A 15,802-nucleotide genomic window follows, 5' to 3' on the forward strand; every position below is an offset into this window, starting at 1 on the left:
CCCCCTTATTTGTCTTCTTGCTAAAATAATTTTATTGGTCAATGATCTTTGTATGTATGCACCCCCTCATTGAGATATTGACATTCTGATAGTATGCATTCATTGTAAAGGTGGATCCTGTGATGCAATGCAGACACTTGTGTTTTAAAGTGTTTATATTTTATTTACTTTTCTATAAATACTTACTTTATGAAATTAAAAGTTTGGTATACGAGGTATTAATATGTACTATCAGCGATATCATTTATTTGTTGTTGACGTCCTTGACAAATTGTATATTTACTCTCTACTCTACCGTTTGTATTGGCGTCTCTGTGAGATTATTTGTATTTTTGTTTGAAATTTATAGTCTGTTTTGCATGTTTTCACTGTTTTGGAAGCTGGATGCTAACAATTGTCAAATACACACATTATGCCTTTTTAGGCTGCTTATTCAATTTTGTCAATTTAACGAAACTTTCAACAAGTAAAATACAAGCTATAAACCCAGGTTCACTACACCATCTTTTTCTGAAAATACCTGTTTAACACCTGTGTTAACGACAATTCTCAGACACATTGAATAGTATTAAATAGACAATGTGTAATGTAGTTTAAGTCATTTATATATTGTCGATCAAACTGTCTGATTGTTAGCATCATATGAAATAGTTATCTCTCCGTCTTTGGATAACGGAAACATTTGAAGCCGTACTTTTCCCAGTACGTTACTTTCCTGAATCCAAGTAGATTTTGTTCATTTTCATCATATCTTGAGTTTCGGTTCATGCTGACTGTTGAATATAAATTGGATATATTGTGCAATAAAGTGACAGATATATGACTTTCATGATAAAATACATACGACGTATACGCGTATATAATATGTATGAATACTTTTATAGACTTGTTTACGATACACCTTATTAACATTCCAACAAGAAATATTATATATATTTATTACTTCGGTATAATTTAAACATCATCATAACGTTAGGTAATTTTCCAGCTTGGAATATCTGAGTACAATATAAACATGCTATACTACACACCTCAACGTACAATCCTGTTTTTTAAATGAAGAGTCATAATACAATATTCTCCAAACAAATAGCTTAGCATAACTGTGTATACATAAATATATATATATATAACAAATTAATTAAAAATAGAACGCACTCGAATAAAAATCCCAATGCACTCTTCCATTATAACGCTGACTGATTTTTCCTTCGCACACGCTTTCCAAGAATGAAAATCAAGGATAGGAAGACAATGAACATCAGACATGCAAAGAGCAAAAGTAAATGACAGAAATACAAATAAAAGTCCGTGCAGATATAATAACAAAGGAACCTTTATGGTCAGAGAATACTGCTGTGTCCGAGCTTTATCCATCTCCATCGGGTATTTATATCTTGAATTCAAAGATAATTCTCATTCATTATTTTCTTCTTTTTAAAAAAAAAAACCCACCTAATTTAATATCCAAACATACTCAATCTACAAGAGTCTTAAAGTAGTGGTTCTATGTTTGCTGTCATTACTTATTCAAGACGTTATGGTGATACATCTAGAAATTTATAAATAATTCCGTATTTCCTATCAATTTCATATTGAAAATTCAAAAATTATAACAGACTATTTCAAGGTTGACGGGACTATTGTTAAATTGTGCTATATTCACCACTTATGTTCATACTATATATTTATATAAAAGCTAATAATTATACTGTAAAGCTTTTTGCAATACATCATACGTTATTATACACCATCTTCCCCATGAGGAATGTTATGTATGAATACGCATGGTGTTGATGTTAGTGCATTGGACTACTTACACAAAGGTTTCTTGTAGATTCTCGCTCGAGGAGAAAATTCCAGGGACTAAATTGTTGGTTACCCCCTTGGCCCCATCTGGTCTTGGCAAACGATGATAATCCGTCGGTAGGCGACGATACATGAATGACCTGTGTTAAGAGAGAGCCATATCTCTTGCAAATAAAAACACTATAATTATTGTAGATTTCGAAAAGGAGCAGACTGATGCTGCTACAAGGCAGCACTCGCATCCGCAAAGGTGAAAGGGATTTATATAAGTTGCAATAATTTGATTACATATCCACTATAGATACATATGTTCAAAATTATGTACAAATACAACAAAAAAAACTGTTGCAAGCATTTAAACAAAAAGTAATTTATTTGAATGTTTTCTACAATGATATGTTTGATTCATATTCAAAACTACAAACATTTTTGTTTAAGTTTTGTATTTCACGAAACATCTGTTTTTGATTTGTTGAACCTTTATCATGTTTCACCTGATTGTATAATTCGACAAAAACTCCTAATTCAGTAGTTCATTCTGCAAACAAAACAGATACAATAGTAAGAAAACAAAATTAATCAGAAGTACACGAAGAAAAAAATCCACCTCAACCTCTCAAAAACAGAAAAAAAGAAAAAGATAACGATATAAACAAAATTAGGTTTAACAAAACATTACATTGTACTCTGTTTATGAAAAAAAACACTTTCGCAATGAAGAGTTGTTAATAATAAAAACAAATGTAACTTAAGTCGTGTTTCCACGCAAGTTGGTATTTCCGCTATCAAATATTTTATTTAAGTTATAAATATTTTACAAGTCTGATCTGCTTACACTCCCACAGTACCTCACATCACCCGATTGTAATGGAGATGGTGTTGCTCAATTTTCAGGACCGAAAGTCTTTGTCTTTCGATGGATTTCACAGTTTATTTCTCGACTTATTAGGTTGAATGCCCTTTATGAACTTTAACATTATTAAGGTGTAATACCACCAAATCATAGAATGTCACATCTAGTTGCAAACAGAAATAGGTCGAAAAATATATTTCCTTGAAATTGACAGTTGAATGTAATTAATCCTTCCTTACATTGGAGTAAAACGTTTCTGAGTCATACGTACGAGGATTTGTACTTTCGTTTTGGACTTAACTAGCTCTCTGTTGTAAACGTTTAATGCATTTTAATCTTTCACTCTAACACATAATACATTCTTTTGTTATTTGATATCAATTAATTTGTTTTTTACCACTGGAATTTCTGAATCATGTTTGCACGAATAAATTATTGCAATTTTAAATCATAAACTTGTTTAGACTGTATTTGTCACAAACCATTGTATTCGCTTGATATCCATTACAATGACTGAATCACAATCAAAAATACGTTATATGTCCATGATGTTCACTGCTTTGCAATTTGCATTTTACTTCCTTGAAAAAAAGAAGGAAAGAAAACCTCATATTCTGAAATTTATCTGTTAAATAATGTTTACTTGCTACAGAACTAAATGAAATTGAATGTATTCCACACATATTTTGGATACTAGTAAATTACAGTAGTATTAATTATTCATGTTGTATTTGAAGGGAAAATGTTGCGAGTTTTATTATCTATTGAAATAAGAAATAGCAGCGGAATAGAGATTGAATCATTTATACACAGTGCTAGCAGTGTCATTGCAGGCAAAGCATCATATAAATTCAGGGTAAGATATGAATTTATATCAATGAATACCTACATATGTTGTGGCGGTTTTGTTGATCTATTATCCTACATATTTCCTCTAATGAGACATTAATTCTATCTTGACTACTACTCAAAGTGGTTTTTTTTGTTAAATTATTGTAAAATCACCTTTTTTTCATTTACGAGTAGTTCAATATTACAAACGAAGTAAGTCTTCAAATTTACTTCAAGTATTAATTTTTTTGTACATACACCCTTTATATGGCAGTCGAAACATAACTTTATATGAAATTTATCAGGACTATTATATTCAGCAAATACTTTCAGGTTGTGGGAGAAGCAAAGATTATTGCAAGTTTGTTCTCTAACAGTTGTATAATCCCAAAAGGGTACAATAAGATAAGACATTTTATATTTTTTTTTATGTATCATGAGGGGCAAACACCTATCACATATAAACAAACTATAATATTTAAAACATACAGTATTTTAAATGATTTTCATATAAAAAAGTATAATCACAAATATACTGAACTCCGAGGAAATTCAAAACGAAAAGACCCTAATTAAATGGCAAACTCGAATGATAAAACACATCAAACGAATGGACAATCACTGTCATATTCCTGACTGGGAACAGGCATTTTTACATGTAGAAAATGGTGACTTGGGCCTGGTTTTATAGCGCTAAATCTCTCACTTTTATGACAGTCGCATCAAGCTCTTGTATATTTACAACGATGCGTGAACAAAATAAACATATAAGGTAAACATGTCAAAACAGAGCTACCGCAGTCACCACTGTGTATAAAGCGCCTGAAATATTGATATACAGTGAAACAAGCATTTATATCTTTAAAAAAAATAGGCGATGCTACAAATGCCTCAACTTCGAACGTACTCAGTATACGTGAGATTAATAGAATTATAAAATATGTATGAACAGTTTATAACAGTCGTGACAATTTGCGATCTCACAAAACATGTTAAGCAAGTCGTATTTATGTACCCCAAGTCAGTAGTTTGTAGCCCTTATTAGTCTTGAATTTTTTTCTATCTTGTTTTTTTTCTTGTCTCTATCTAAAAGTTAAGTATAACATTAATTTTCACGGAACTGTAATTGTGAAGCATGTTTACTAAGGGGTCAATTTCAGCCAATACCCGGGTGCTGAAATTTCTCTCTATGGGGGGTTTTCTGTTATGTTTTTTTTTTTTTTGGGGGGGGGATAATTACAGTTTTGACACATTCCCTATTTCAATTCTCAATATATAAATAATTCATTCGAATTGCATGTGTCTGAAAGACACATTATGAAATACAGCCAGCTGGTTTTTTTTGGAAGTTACAGAAGCGACAAAAAATAGTGTCAAAATTTAGTTATATATCAAATTTATTATTTTTCATGAACTGAAACATTCTTTTAAGATTGGTGTCTAATATGTTGGTGTAATTTTGACTGTTGTAGACAATAAATCTGAAAAATTTGTATATCTTGGTTTATTTTAGTTTTTGAAGTAGATGATGATTCAGTTGTGAACAATGTGACTGCTGATATAATGAAGATGGGCCCCTGTAATGTGACATGCACACCTCTTATTGGTACTGAAAGGATCGCGAGTATTATAGGACTAAGTTCCCTACAAGATATGCCAAAAAACGTACCGATTATCTAAGAAATATGTCGTATGGTTTGAACTGCCGATGGACAACCATGGTAAAGTGGAATTCTATTCAATACCGATTCATATCTTTGCGTTTTGAAAAATGATATATACTAGTACTCCTATTTTGTTTGTGCTGTTTTATTTCTGTAGTTTGTACCGACCATATGACATGTATGAGTTGAACAACACTCAGTCTGTTTTGGTGTATAAGGTGGGCCGATATTATATTAAGAAGCGCTGCATTCTCCTTGTCCCTATGCAAAGGCCGTCACGTGTGTGTCATATGTAGTCGTGGATAGAAAACAGTAAACTCACAAAAATGCTGAAATCGAAAAAGACCAAAAACGCGAAGTCCCTAATCAAATTGCTCAAACATATCAATATTCAAACTAATAAATAACAACTGTCATATTCCTGACTTGGTACAGGCATTTGCTTATGTTTTTCTAACTGTTTTCCGCTTTTTAATTGTTTGAAGTTTTGTTAAACTAAAAACTTGTTAGCTCAATATGAAAAAAATATTTCGCTTTTCATTGAAAGTCGTACGGTTTTATAAGTTTTGCATGGACGATTTTATGCAATGATGTCGGAAACGTCGAACGCTACCAATTCAAACCAACTTCAGGTTCCGATACAAAAATGATGTTTTTGTAAATGTGGTATTCCAACATGATTTAATTATAGCTCTGAACCTGAAATACAATTCTGTTGGGAAAGTGAGGGAAATGTGGATTGATAACCAATGAGACAACTATCCACCAAATAATTAAGGAACAAAAAATAACGGACAATGACCCTGCTTCTGGATCATGTCAGCTAAATAGAAAATTAGATAGGGTCTACATATTTTTGTTGTGCTCAAACTTCCATGTCCAGGATAAATAATCTAAAATTGTCATATTTTCAATAACTTATAATCGTTATTTTATCAATTTCTACAAAAACTACTATGTATTCATCGATTAGTTTCATATTTAATTTTTTACAAATGCGTTAGTAAAATAGTTTGATGAAATGAACCCCTTTTTTAAACAAAAATATGAAAATACTTATTCTTGATAAGCTTATTTAAAACCAAATTCCTTAAAAAAATGTTAAAAATATTTAGAGTTTAGATTAGAATAGATAAACTGTTGATCGATCAGAATGTTATGACAACAAAATTAGTTAAAAATGTTGATTGTCCCCTTGACCTTCTACCCTAATCTTTTTTTTTTAATTGTAAAATGCATATAATTCAGTCATTGAATTGTTTTGACAGGTAATTCACCCGAATCATGTTCTCGTAAGTGGAAAAAAGATGTATGTTCGATCTTCGAAAATCTCCACTGCACTAACCTCGACCTAGAGATATTCCAAGTACTTGGGGAAAGACGAGAATATATTATTTTCATAATTTGTGTTATGAGCAACTATTGAAATTAAACCGTCAACATCCTTATTAAAACTACCACTACATTTAATAATAAACAATTAACATTGCACATCTTCTACTTCTAGTAATATTATTGCAGTCACGTCGTATTTCGTGACGAAAAAAAATATCAAAAGTCTAAACATCATGTCAATGAAAAAAAAAGAAAATGTCCAAAAAAGATATAAAAAATCACACAATATGAATCAACGGACAACAACCCCGTTCCACGGCACAGTCAATTTATTCCAAATTTTGCGTGTGGGAGAAAATTGCTGACTGGTTCATCAAGTAGTTCGTTTATACTTATCACTAGTTAATCAACTTTTCCTCTCCAGGCGAAGTTCATTTGAACATAACCCATTGAAAATGATTTAACAATTTTCTTGTTGGCGGTAAAAGGTTAAAGCTTTCTAAGGTCAAAAATTGAAAAAAAGATATCGCCAAGTTTTGTAAAGGTAGCTGCAAGAGGAGTAAGAAACACCACAAAAACACACCTACCAACAATATTATTGAACCATAATATCACCTCAGCTAAAACTTCGTCACTAATGTTAAAGCTTCTACTGATGTTAATTAAATTACCACAAGCACACTATCGCAATTGCATTGTTGTTTATTTTGCTGCTGTTTCTTTGGTGTATATTATAGGTATAATAATACTTATACTACCCATGCATCATCAATACATGTTTCCACGCTACTTTGAACATAGAGGGGGATTTTCTAAATGAAATGCCGAAATATACTGAATGAAAAAACTCGTAAAGTGATGATTTGACTTTGTTGGAGGTTCTAGCACTGATTGTGTTGTTGACATTCAAACTGGACAATTTGATTTGTCAGTTATAAGTTTCTCCCCAATAATTTCGGAGTACGCACAATATCAGAATATAGCGTTTTTTAAGAAATGAGTAAGTTCGGTAAGGGACATATTTGGCCCCAATTATAAAGTTTATAATTACAAGACTATAAATGTTTTAAGTCGCCTAAGAGACATATGAGAAAGTTAAACAGCACTCTTTCTTTGTCAAAGTGTCATTCTACCACGTTGATTTTTACATCCAAAAAGGGTCAAGATAAGGAATTTTGTTAAAATTTGACAAAATCAACTTGATTTCAACCAAATAAAGGACCAGGAAACATATAGCGCAGGCATCGACAAGCTTAATAATCAAATAAGACATGTTAAATTTCTTCCCAAACATTAAAGGTCGACGTATGCACTTTATGTTTCCTATCCAATTATCTATGGAAATTTGCCCATTTTTCTTGATTTTATCGTGAAAGATCAATGTGAGTACAACTTGTGACGTTTTAATGAAATGCAAAACGTACAATTTTCAACAAAATGGCTTATACTCTATCAAGTCAATTAAATGTATTAGCCAGAGTTTAAATATATTTGATTCGTGTCTACGCATGGTGAACATAGTTAGCGTTTTTCAGTTTTTAAAGCAGTTTTTCTTGCCAATTTATCAATTTATAAATACACATAATAAGTCCATTTGACCAATTTAAACCAAGATCGTCTACATGACAAAATCTTATATATTTTCAAAACAATCGCTTTTCCTTTGTCTACCAAGACTACTGGAAAGATATAAGTTTTTACAAATATTTTTTTTTTTATCATTATCTAAAATGTTAATTAGAAAATATATTTTTGATACTAAGTATTTCATATTAGTATATTCTTATTCGTTAAATAAAATATAACAAATATATGTAATCATGTTAAAAGAAGGACGACAGATACCAGAGGGACAGTCCAACTCATAGATCAAAAATAAACTGGCAACGCTATGGCTAAAAAAAAGAAAAGACAAATAAACAAATGGTAGTACACAAGACACAACATAGGAATGATGTGAAGCAAACTTCATCCTAAAAGTATCAAGTTTGATCGCCAGTAGTAAACTATAGGATTTATGCAAACATTTGGTTTTAGTTTTATTTTAAGAATTGGGGAAGGGGTTGATGGTTAAATGTGATATACATACCAAACTTATAATACGGCTTCATTTTTACTATATTTTTTGATTTGGGACATTAACAAATTTTATTTTGACTGAATCAAACATATCTAAACTGTGCTTGACACTTCAACTTCATCATGTTCATTTTTAACCTGTATTTTGTTTCAGTTATATGTTTTCACCAGTCAACAATGTTATGAAGACTTGGTTACCAATTTGATGAAACTTCCACTTGGAGACAAGTCTAAGATCCTTACGCAAATATTAGAATAAATGAAGACTAACAAGTCGGTTTATCGTCTAACTATACTGACATCTAACGTATTTATAAATTGCTGATGTCATAATAAAGTTTGAAACTTATTTTGTCTTTTGGCTATAAAAATTCATTATATTTATCTTAAAAAAAAAACCCACATGGGTAATCATTCATGCCACAACATATATATGCACAGCAAAATAAAAAAAAACAAGAATGTGTCTAAAGTACACGGATGCCCCACTCGCACTATCCTTTTCCATGTTCCATGGACCGTGAAATTGGGTAATAATCTAATTTAGCATTAACATAAGAAAGATTATACTATACATGTAATAGGGAACGTATGTACTAAGCTTCATGTTGATTGGACTTCAATTTTATCAAAAACTACCTTGACCAAAAACTTAAACTGCAATTCCCACTTTCATTTTTTCTATGTTCAGTGGACCGTGAAATTGGGATCAAAAGTCTAATGTGGCCTAAAATTATAAAGATCATATCATAAGCAACAAGTGTATTAAGTTTCAAGTTGATTGGACTTCAGCTTCATCAAAAACTACCTTGACCAAAATTTTTAACCTGAAACTCCAACTTTCATTTTCTATGTTCAGTGGACTGTGAAATCGGAGTCAAAAGTCTAATTTGGCTTTGAAATTAGAAAGATCATATCATAAGCAACAAGTGTACTAAGTGTCAAGTTGATTGGACTTCAGCTTCATTAAAAACTACCTTGACCAAAAACTTTAACCTGAACGGACGCACAGACGGGCACACAGATGGACGCACAGACGGACGAACGACCGGAGCCACAGACCAGAAAACATAATGCCCCTCTACTATCGTAGATAGGACATAAAAACAGAGAATATATTTATTGCAAACAACATAAATTGACAAATATAATCTCTTAATCATGTTAAATATACAGTTAGTTTTCTTATATTTGCACTCAGTTAATGTGTTTCTGACCCTGAAAGGTCACAAGCTTTTATCTGTATGCATACAAAACGTTATTCCCCGAGAAATAGTTTGTACGTACGTCATCTTAGACGGGATTGGAAGTTTAAATGATATTGTTTGATGCCTTTAAACAGCTTATCATATACTATATATAGCAAGTAGCGGGTTTTCAGACGAATGTTCGACAGTCGGAGAACAATTCGTCTAATACTGCATGTTTAGATAAAAATCCGGACAAAAAAACAAGACAAAAGAATGGAGGCACCGGAAAAGGTCAAAGAGCTACACGGAGAATTAACAAAATTGAAGTTAAGGTGGTACCTAACACTCAGAGAGATAACTCTGTAAAATCAGCAGAACGTTTTAATGACGTTGTGTTTTAAGGGAATATTAAGCTTCTCAATGATCAAAATAAGTGTTAGTCAAAATGCTATATAACCAGTGTCAAAGGGTCAAAGTAAATACTTTGTCAAAATTGAAAAAAAAAATGAATGAGCCAGACTTATTTTAGTTAAAGTGTTAGGTAACATTTTCAATATTGAGCTAGAGGCCCTTTTGGTCGGATAGAGAATTGCATTAATATTAAGTATTTAAAGTCTTCCGCAACTGTTTTAACTTTGGACAAACTTAAATGACACGAAATATTTAACTTATCCATATCCAAATCCATATTATGAATACAAAAATATTCTTTTCTTACACACATTATTATTCCCTTTAATAACAAATAACACAAGCAAATACATTAAGTCGGGTTAGATGGTGGGACACTTTACTGCACTAAACATAACAAAGGCGAACATCGAATGACAATATCTCTTCAACTTCGTACTTTATTTGACACTTTTAAGTTTTTTGGATTCGGGCGTCACTGATGAGTCTTTTGTAGACGAAACGCGCGTCTCTGGCGTATATACAAAATTTAGTCCTGGTATCTATGATTAGTTTAATCATTAAACTGAAAAAATTATAACACGAAACATTTGCGTTGAACTTATTGAAATGTAATGGTCAGTTCTAACTCGAACAAAGAAAAACAACTCTATCCTATCGTATATTTTCAACACATGTACATGGATAAACAAATACACGTAGTAATGTCTACATACAGGTTTACATAACTTTGATACATGTATTTATGTTCTAATTCATAACTGCATGCGAACATAAATTATTCACAAATGAACACAACACCTTCGTATGGGATCAGTTTGCCTGACAGTAGGCAGCAAAGCTTCGGAAAATAAAGAAAGGAAAAAAAGTACATAATTGATTTCCAATATTATTTGTCACAGAAAATAGATCCTTCAAAGACCCTTTAACATAACCGTCTTTTGATGTGTCACTTTTCAATCGACCATGCGTTTTAGACAATCGGTCCTATACACCAGCCGCTGCTGCAGGCGATGTCCCTTTTATACGGAAAATATGGAGTCTATTTTCCTTTACTATCTAAGCCTAAAATCTTTAAGCTCAAAAGTAGTATTTTCCGAGCTCCTGGACTTCTAAATATAAGTTGATCAGAATTATCAAATTTGCACAAAAAAAAAACAGATCTAGAAATAAATTCATCAGAATTTGATGTTACACTAGTTAGTTTGAGATATCGTTAAAGCATTGAGACAAACAAGTTGCTAGATTAGTTCTAGAAATACCTACATACCTCCCTTCTCTGTAAATATCCGTTTTGCTCTACGCGAAATATAAATTGTAGTAGAATAAATCGTTTTATCGATACCCCTCAAAGTAACTAGTTCTGCAAACCCTATAAAACCTGACTAGCTAATTAATAAACACTTACAAACAGTTCTGAAGTCTTTATGATTACTAATAAGATGAACATAAGTATGAATAATTTTTAGCAAAATGTGTGGTGTAAAAATATATTTCTTCGTAATAAAACTTTCTAGTTTTCTATGAGATATATTATGGTTGTTAACTACACTAAAAGTCTGAAATCTGAATTACATGAGAGATGGAAGGATATTGTTCAAGGATATAAATGTTTTCCACCATCAACATTGTTGATACTTCCGGTAATGTACGATGCGTCATCTGACGCCAAGAAGAGCAAGAGGGAAACAACATCTGCTGGTTTTCCCGCCCTTTTTATGTGTGCTTGTCCTGCTGCCTTTTCTGCATACTATAAAGAAAAAATGCAATTTTAGACATTGAAATATGCAAAAATATCGTAATAGGTTGACATGGATTTCTTAAACAATCTGGTTTTTTGGTTTTTTTATTGAAATCTGTACATTTGCTAGTTTAAAACATCAAGTACCGGTACCTTATCCCGGCATCGTTAACATTAGTAAATAACATATTCATACAAGTGTTAGTATTTGTAGTATTAAACATTAAATTTTCAATGTTTAGGGAATTTTTTTTATACCATTTCAGTAATTTTAAAAACAAAAGAAGTTTGAAGACAGAGGCTGTTTGGATAAGAAATAATATACATTATCTATGGAGTCTTTTTGTTTTGTTGTTTTTATGATAGTAAAGGAGTCCAGCAGTTTTCTGCCCTACCGAGTAATTTATTTTTATAGAATATATTTCTCCTTTAAATAATGTTTAAGTGCTATTATACTGGTTTGTTCCATATATTATTTACTTCTATAGATGTACAATTTTCTTAACAGAAGTATTAAGTTTCTTATATCATTTTTAACAATCTGTCTTATGTAAGTTCGAGACGTTATGTATAGAAGCCAAAACATAAAATATATGTTAGTATCTCGATAAAAGAGAGACCAAAGTCAAAACACCAAAATTCCGTTCAGCACATTTTTTTTCAGAGGGTATTGAAATAACATAAGAACTTATTTCAATGCACTTGAACCAACTTTCGCATAAGGAAAAGTAATGTTTCTGTGAGACAAAAGGCTTACATATGTAAAACCGAAAAATCAATCCACACATTGATGTGATACATGTAATAAAACAAAACAAAACAGACTTAAAATACATCAAAACCAGGACAGGGAATAATATCAATATCAAAGTGAGTTCCAGCGATATCGACTCCAAGATCGACTCTATTCATAATTTATTGATGGAACAATTTGTGCATAAAACCTTCTTTTGGTCTTCTTCTGTTGCAATCAAACCACTATTACGAAGAATATTGGTACCATCAATGAAGCTAGGACTACAATTTGATAATAAAATACAATGGAGTTACATTATGTATGACAACAAAACATGAATAAATAATGAGTAATAAAAAAGATTATATCTAAGTATATGAAATCATATATCAGAAAGAAAAACTAAATTCAATGTAATAGAATGATAAAAGTCGGCATTTGCTGTAATATTGTACTCTTATTATTGTCAACATAGTTCATCAAATTTGAATATCTTTCTTCTCGTTATGTCCCTTGAAAATGTAACTTGTGCAATACAATTGAAAACAAGACGTTATATACATTTCATGCGTCCGAAACTGTTCACTGGATTTACTTTCAAAAGCTAAATATTTGAAAGCCAAGGATATATAAGAACTGAAACAATAATAACATTACAAAAATAGCCAAATCTATTTAAATTCAATTTTACCTGAGGGAATTAAAACCTTTATTTCTTTATAATTTCAAAATTTATAACTGGACAATTTAAGAAAGGATTGCTATAAATCATATCTGTACACTTGGTTGGGAAAGTTTGCTTTTTCTTCCTGTCGCATTCAGAATGTGGTAGGGTAAAAATTTTTATGAGAGCTTAGACACTTGTACACCGGGGTAACAGAACATCATTAGACCGACTGTTAATTGATGACGAATCAAAATACTTGGTACCACATCATCAACTACAAATGTAATTAGAACTTACTTGATAGCATTCACTCTTACACCGTGAGCTCCTAATTCTGAAATAAATTTGTTTAATCAATATTTTTTTCAATGATTTGTTCATTAACTGTATGCGTCAATTCAGTTAAGCCCGATATATGTTTTAAGCTAACATCTAGTGTTTTCAAACAGAGGGACGAAAGATACCGGATGGACAGTAAAATTCACAAATCGAAAATAAACTGACAACTTCTGGTTAAAAATTGAAAAAGACAAAGAATAGAACACATGACACAACATAAAAACTAAAGAATAAGCAACACATACCCCATCAAACACTAGGGGTGATCTCAGGTGCTCTGGAAGGGTAAACAGATCCTGCTCCACATGTGGCAACCGTCGTGTTGCTTATGTGATAACAAATCCAGTAAATAGTCTAGTTCGGTATGTGACATTCACGAAAGGGAAGATGATTGTGATTTCGACGTAAGGAACATATCCCATATCATTCGTGAAACGGTTATTCCATAACGGTCAACAAACTCGTGATGGCGTCCGTAAAGTGTTCTAAAATATTATTTCAACTTCACCATTTGGAACTCTTGGTTTAGTAGCTTCCTTGGGAGCAGCAATCCTCTATCAAGAAAATCATGATAGGAAATGCAAGTACAGGTACATCGTATCAATTGGTAGATATATATCCTGTATGCAGTTGCTGCTGGAATTTTGCTACTAAGAAATGGCAAGTTCACAATTGGAAAGCTGAAATCAGCCCTATTGTCGTAAAATTATGATTTCAGCCACCCCTCATTGTCAATTTTGAGGTTCAAGTCAAGATATGAGGCCTACTTAATTGTCTCTGTTGTATCCCTAATCTCTAGCTCGACGAGATAGATCCGTTCCGCGGGTAGGTTAATGCGGTTTCAAATAATATTTTACAATTTTTGGTGATTGCATCGAAATCTCATCTATAACGTCATTTTCGAAACTATACGAATTTTGATTGGCTAAATCGGACGTTGGGAGAATTTGCTATAGAGTGGTGATCTTTTGGCTTCATCGAGGCCAAAGATTTATCAACTTGTTGTTTTTCGACAACGGCATTGCGACATTAACAATATGTTCATACATGACCATTGTTCCCTTGAACACTTACAGTTTTAAGTAAGAAAATCGCCAACAACTAAGATTCATCAACGTCAATGTTTAGCTTGTCACGTCACAGTCATTATTATCAGCTGTTGAGCACCTTGTCACAGAAGTCGGCACATGGAAATCACAATGGAAAGGGGGATTTTGCATACATTTTGAGGTAAATACGTTGTAAATTGTAACTCTTTATCACCGGTACCCATTTCTTCTTATTGAATTTGTTGAAGTGACTCAAAACATTTTTATAATTCGTCATTTATTTGGATAACCGACGACGAAAACCGTTGACCTATGAATCAATCAACGAATCAATAAAGTTAGCTAAATGGAAACAATGCTCGGAGAAAGATTGTTTTAATATTACTAGTAGTTATATTAGACTTGATTTTTCCCAAGCTATTACTCGATTTATTTCACTTGACTGGGCGGAGTTTTACCGGTTCGCTCATAATAAACCAGTCCATCTATAGATAGGTGTATTAGGATAAACTCATCAATGAAGTGTCCAGTAATTCTTTTGTAAATTCCTTTGATGACACTGATAGGTGATTAGAAATCAGTAACAATTATAACGGCAATCATCCTTATCACACACATCTTCAAATAGACTGTCCTTATGCAAATTTAAACCTAGCTCCGCCCGATCAGTTGAAATAACATTGGTAATAACTGTTACATAATAATTACGGACCCCCCCCCCTTAATTCCCCCTTGGTTTAGTGTATGCAATAAATTAAAACTATTCATTTTTACTTTGGTAGTAAGGGGTGCACCCACAATATTATCATACCCAGTCTACCTATCCTTAAGCTAAGTTATTTTTTGTTTATACTTTTATTCAACACCCACGCAATTGAAAAGTGTTGGTGTTTTTACATTTTAAACAGAGAATGACATTGTTTCAATTCAGAATTATTTTTTTTAATTGTGATTTAAGCATAAATTATATTTAAATAAAACATGGATTTGTTTCACAAATAGTATTTATATATCCAATGTCATTTCTAAGTTTATAAAAAATACCAGAATTTATAAATGCATGTTCAAACAAATAAAATGTACTATTATTAAAGTTAT

General features: G+C 31.8%; 1 protein-coding gene across 1 annotated transcript; it reads left to right on the plus strand.

Moving 5' to 3' along the window:
* Nucleotides 1-1,286: 1,286 nt before the first annotated feature.
* LOC134689968 (uncharacterized) lies at nucleotides 1,287-5,173 on the plus strand. Its single transcript, XM_063549937.1, has 4 exons — nucleotides 1,287-1,386; nucleotides 3,400-3,518; nucleotides 3,827-3,854; nucleotides 5,007-5,173. Exons 1-4 carry the CDS (start codon nucleotides 1,287-1,289, stop codon nucleotides 5,171-5,173), a joined length of 414 nt encoding a protein of 137 aa, XP_063406007.1.
* The last annotated feature ends 10,629 nt before the right edge of the window (nucleotides 5,174-15,802 follow it).

The sequence above is a fragment of the Mytilus trossulus genome, chromosome 11 (assembly GCF_036588685.1).
Source record: "Mytilus trossulus isolate FHL-02 chromosome 11, PNRI_Mtr1.1.1.hap1, whole genome shotgun sequence".
Lineage (NCBI taxonomy): Eukaryota > Metazoa > Mollusca > Bivalvia > Mytilida > Mytilidae > Mytilus > Mytilus trossulus.

Coding starts and splice junctions, on each gene's coding strand:
- LOC134689968 (XM_063549937.1), top strand. CDS start 1,287: ATGACAGAAATACAAATAAAAGTCCGTGCAGATATAATAACAAAGGAA. Junction 1,387..3,399: donor GCTTTATCCATCTCCATCGG/GTATTTATATCT, acceptor TTGTATTTGAAG/GGAAAATGTTGCGAGTTTTA. Junction 3,855..5,006: donor AGAAGCAAAGATTATTGCAA/GTTTGTTCTCTA, acceptor GGTTTATTTTAG/TTTTTGAAGTAGATGATGAT.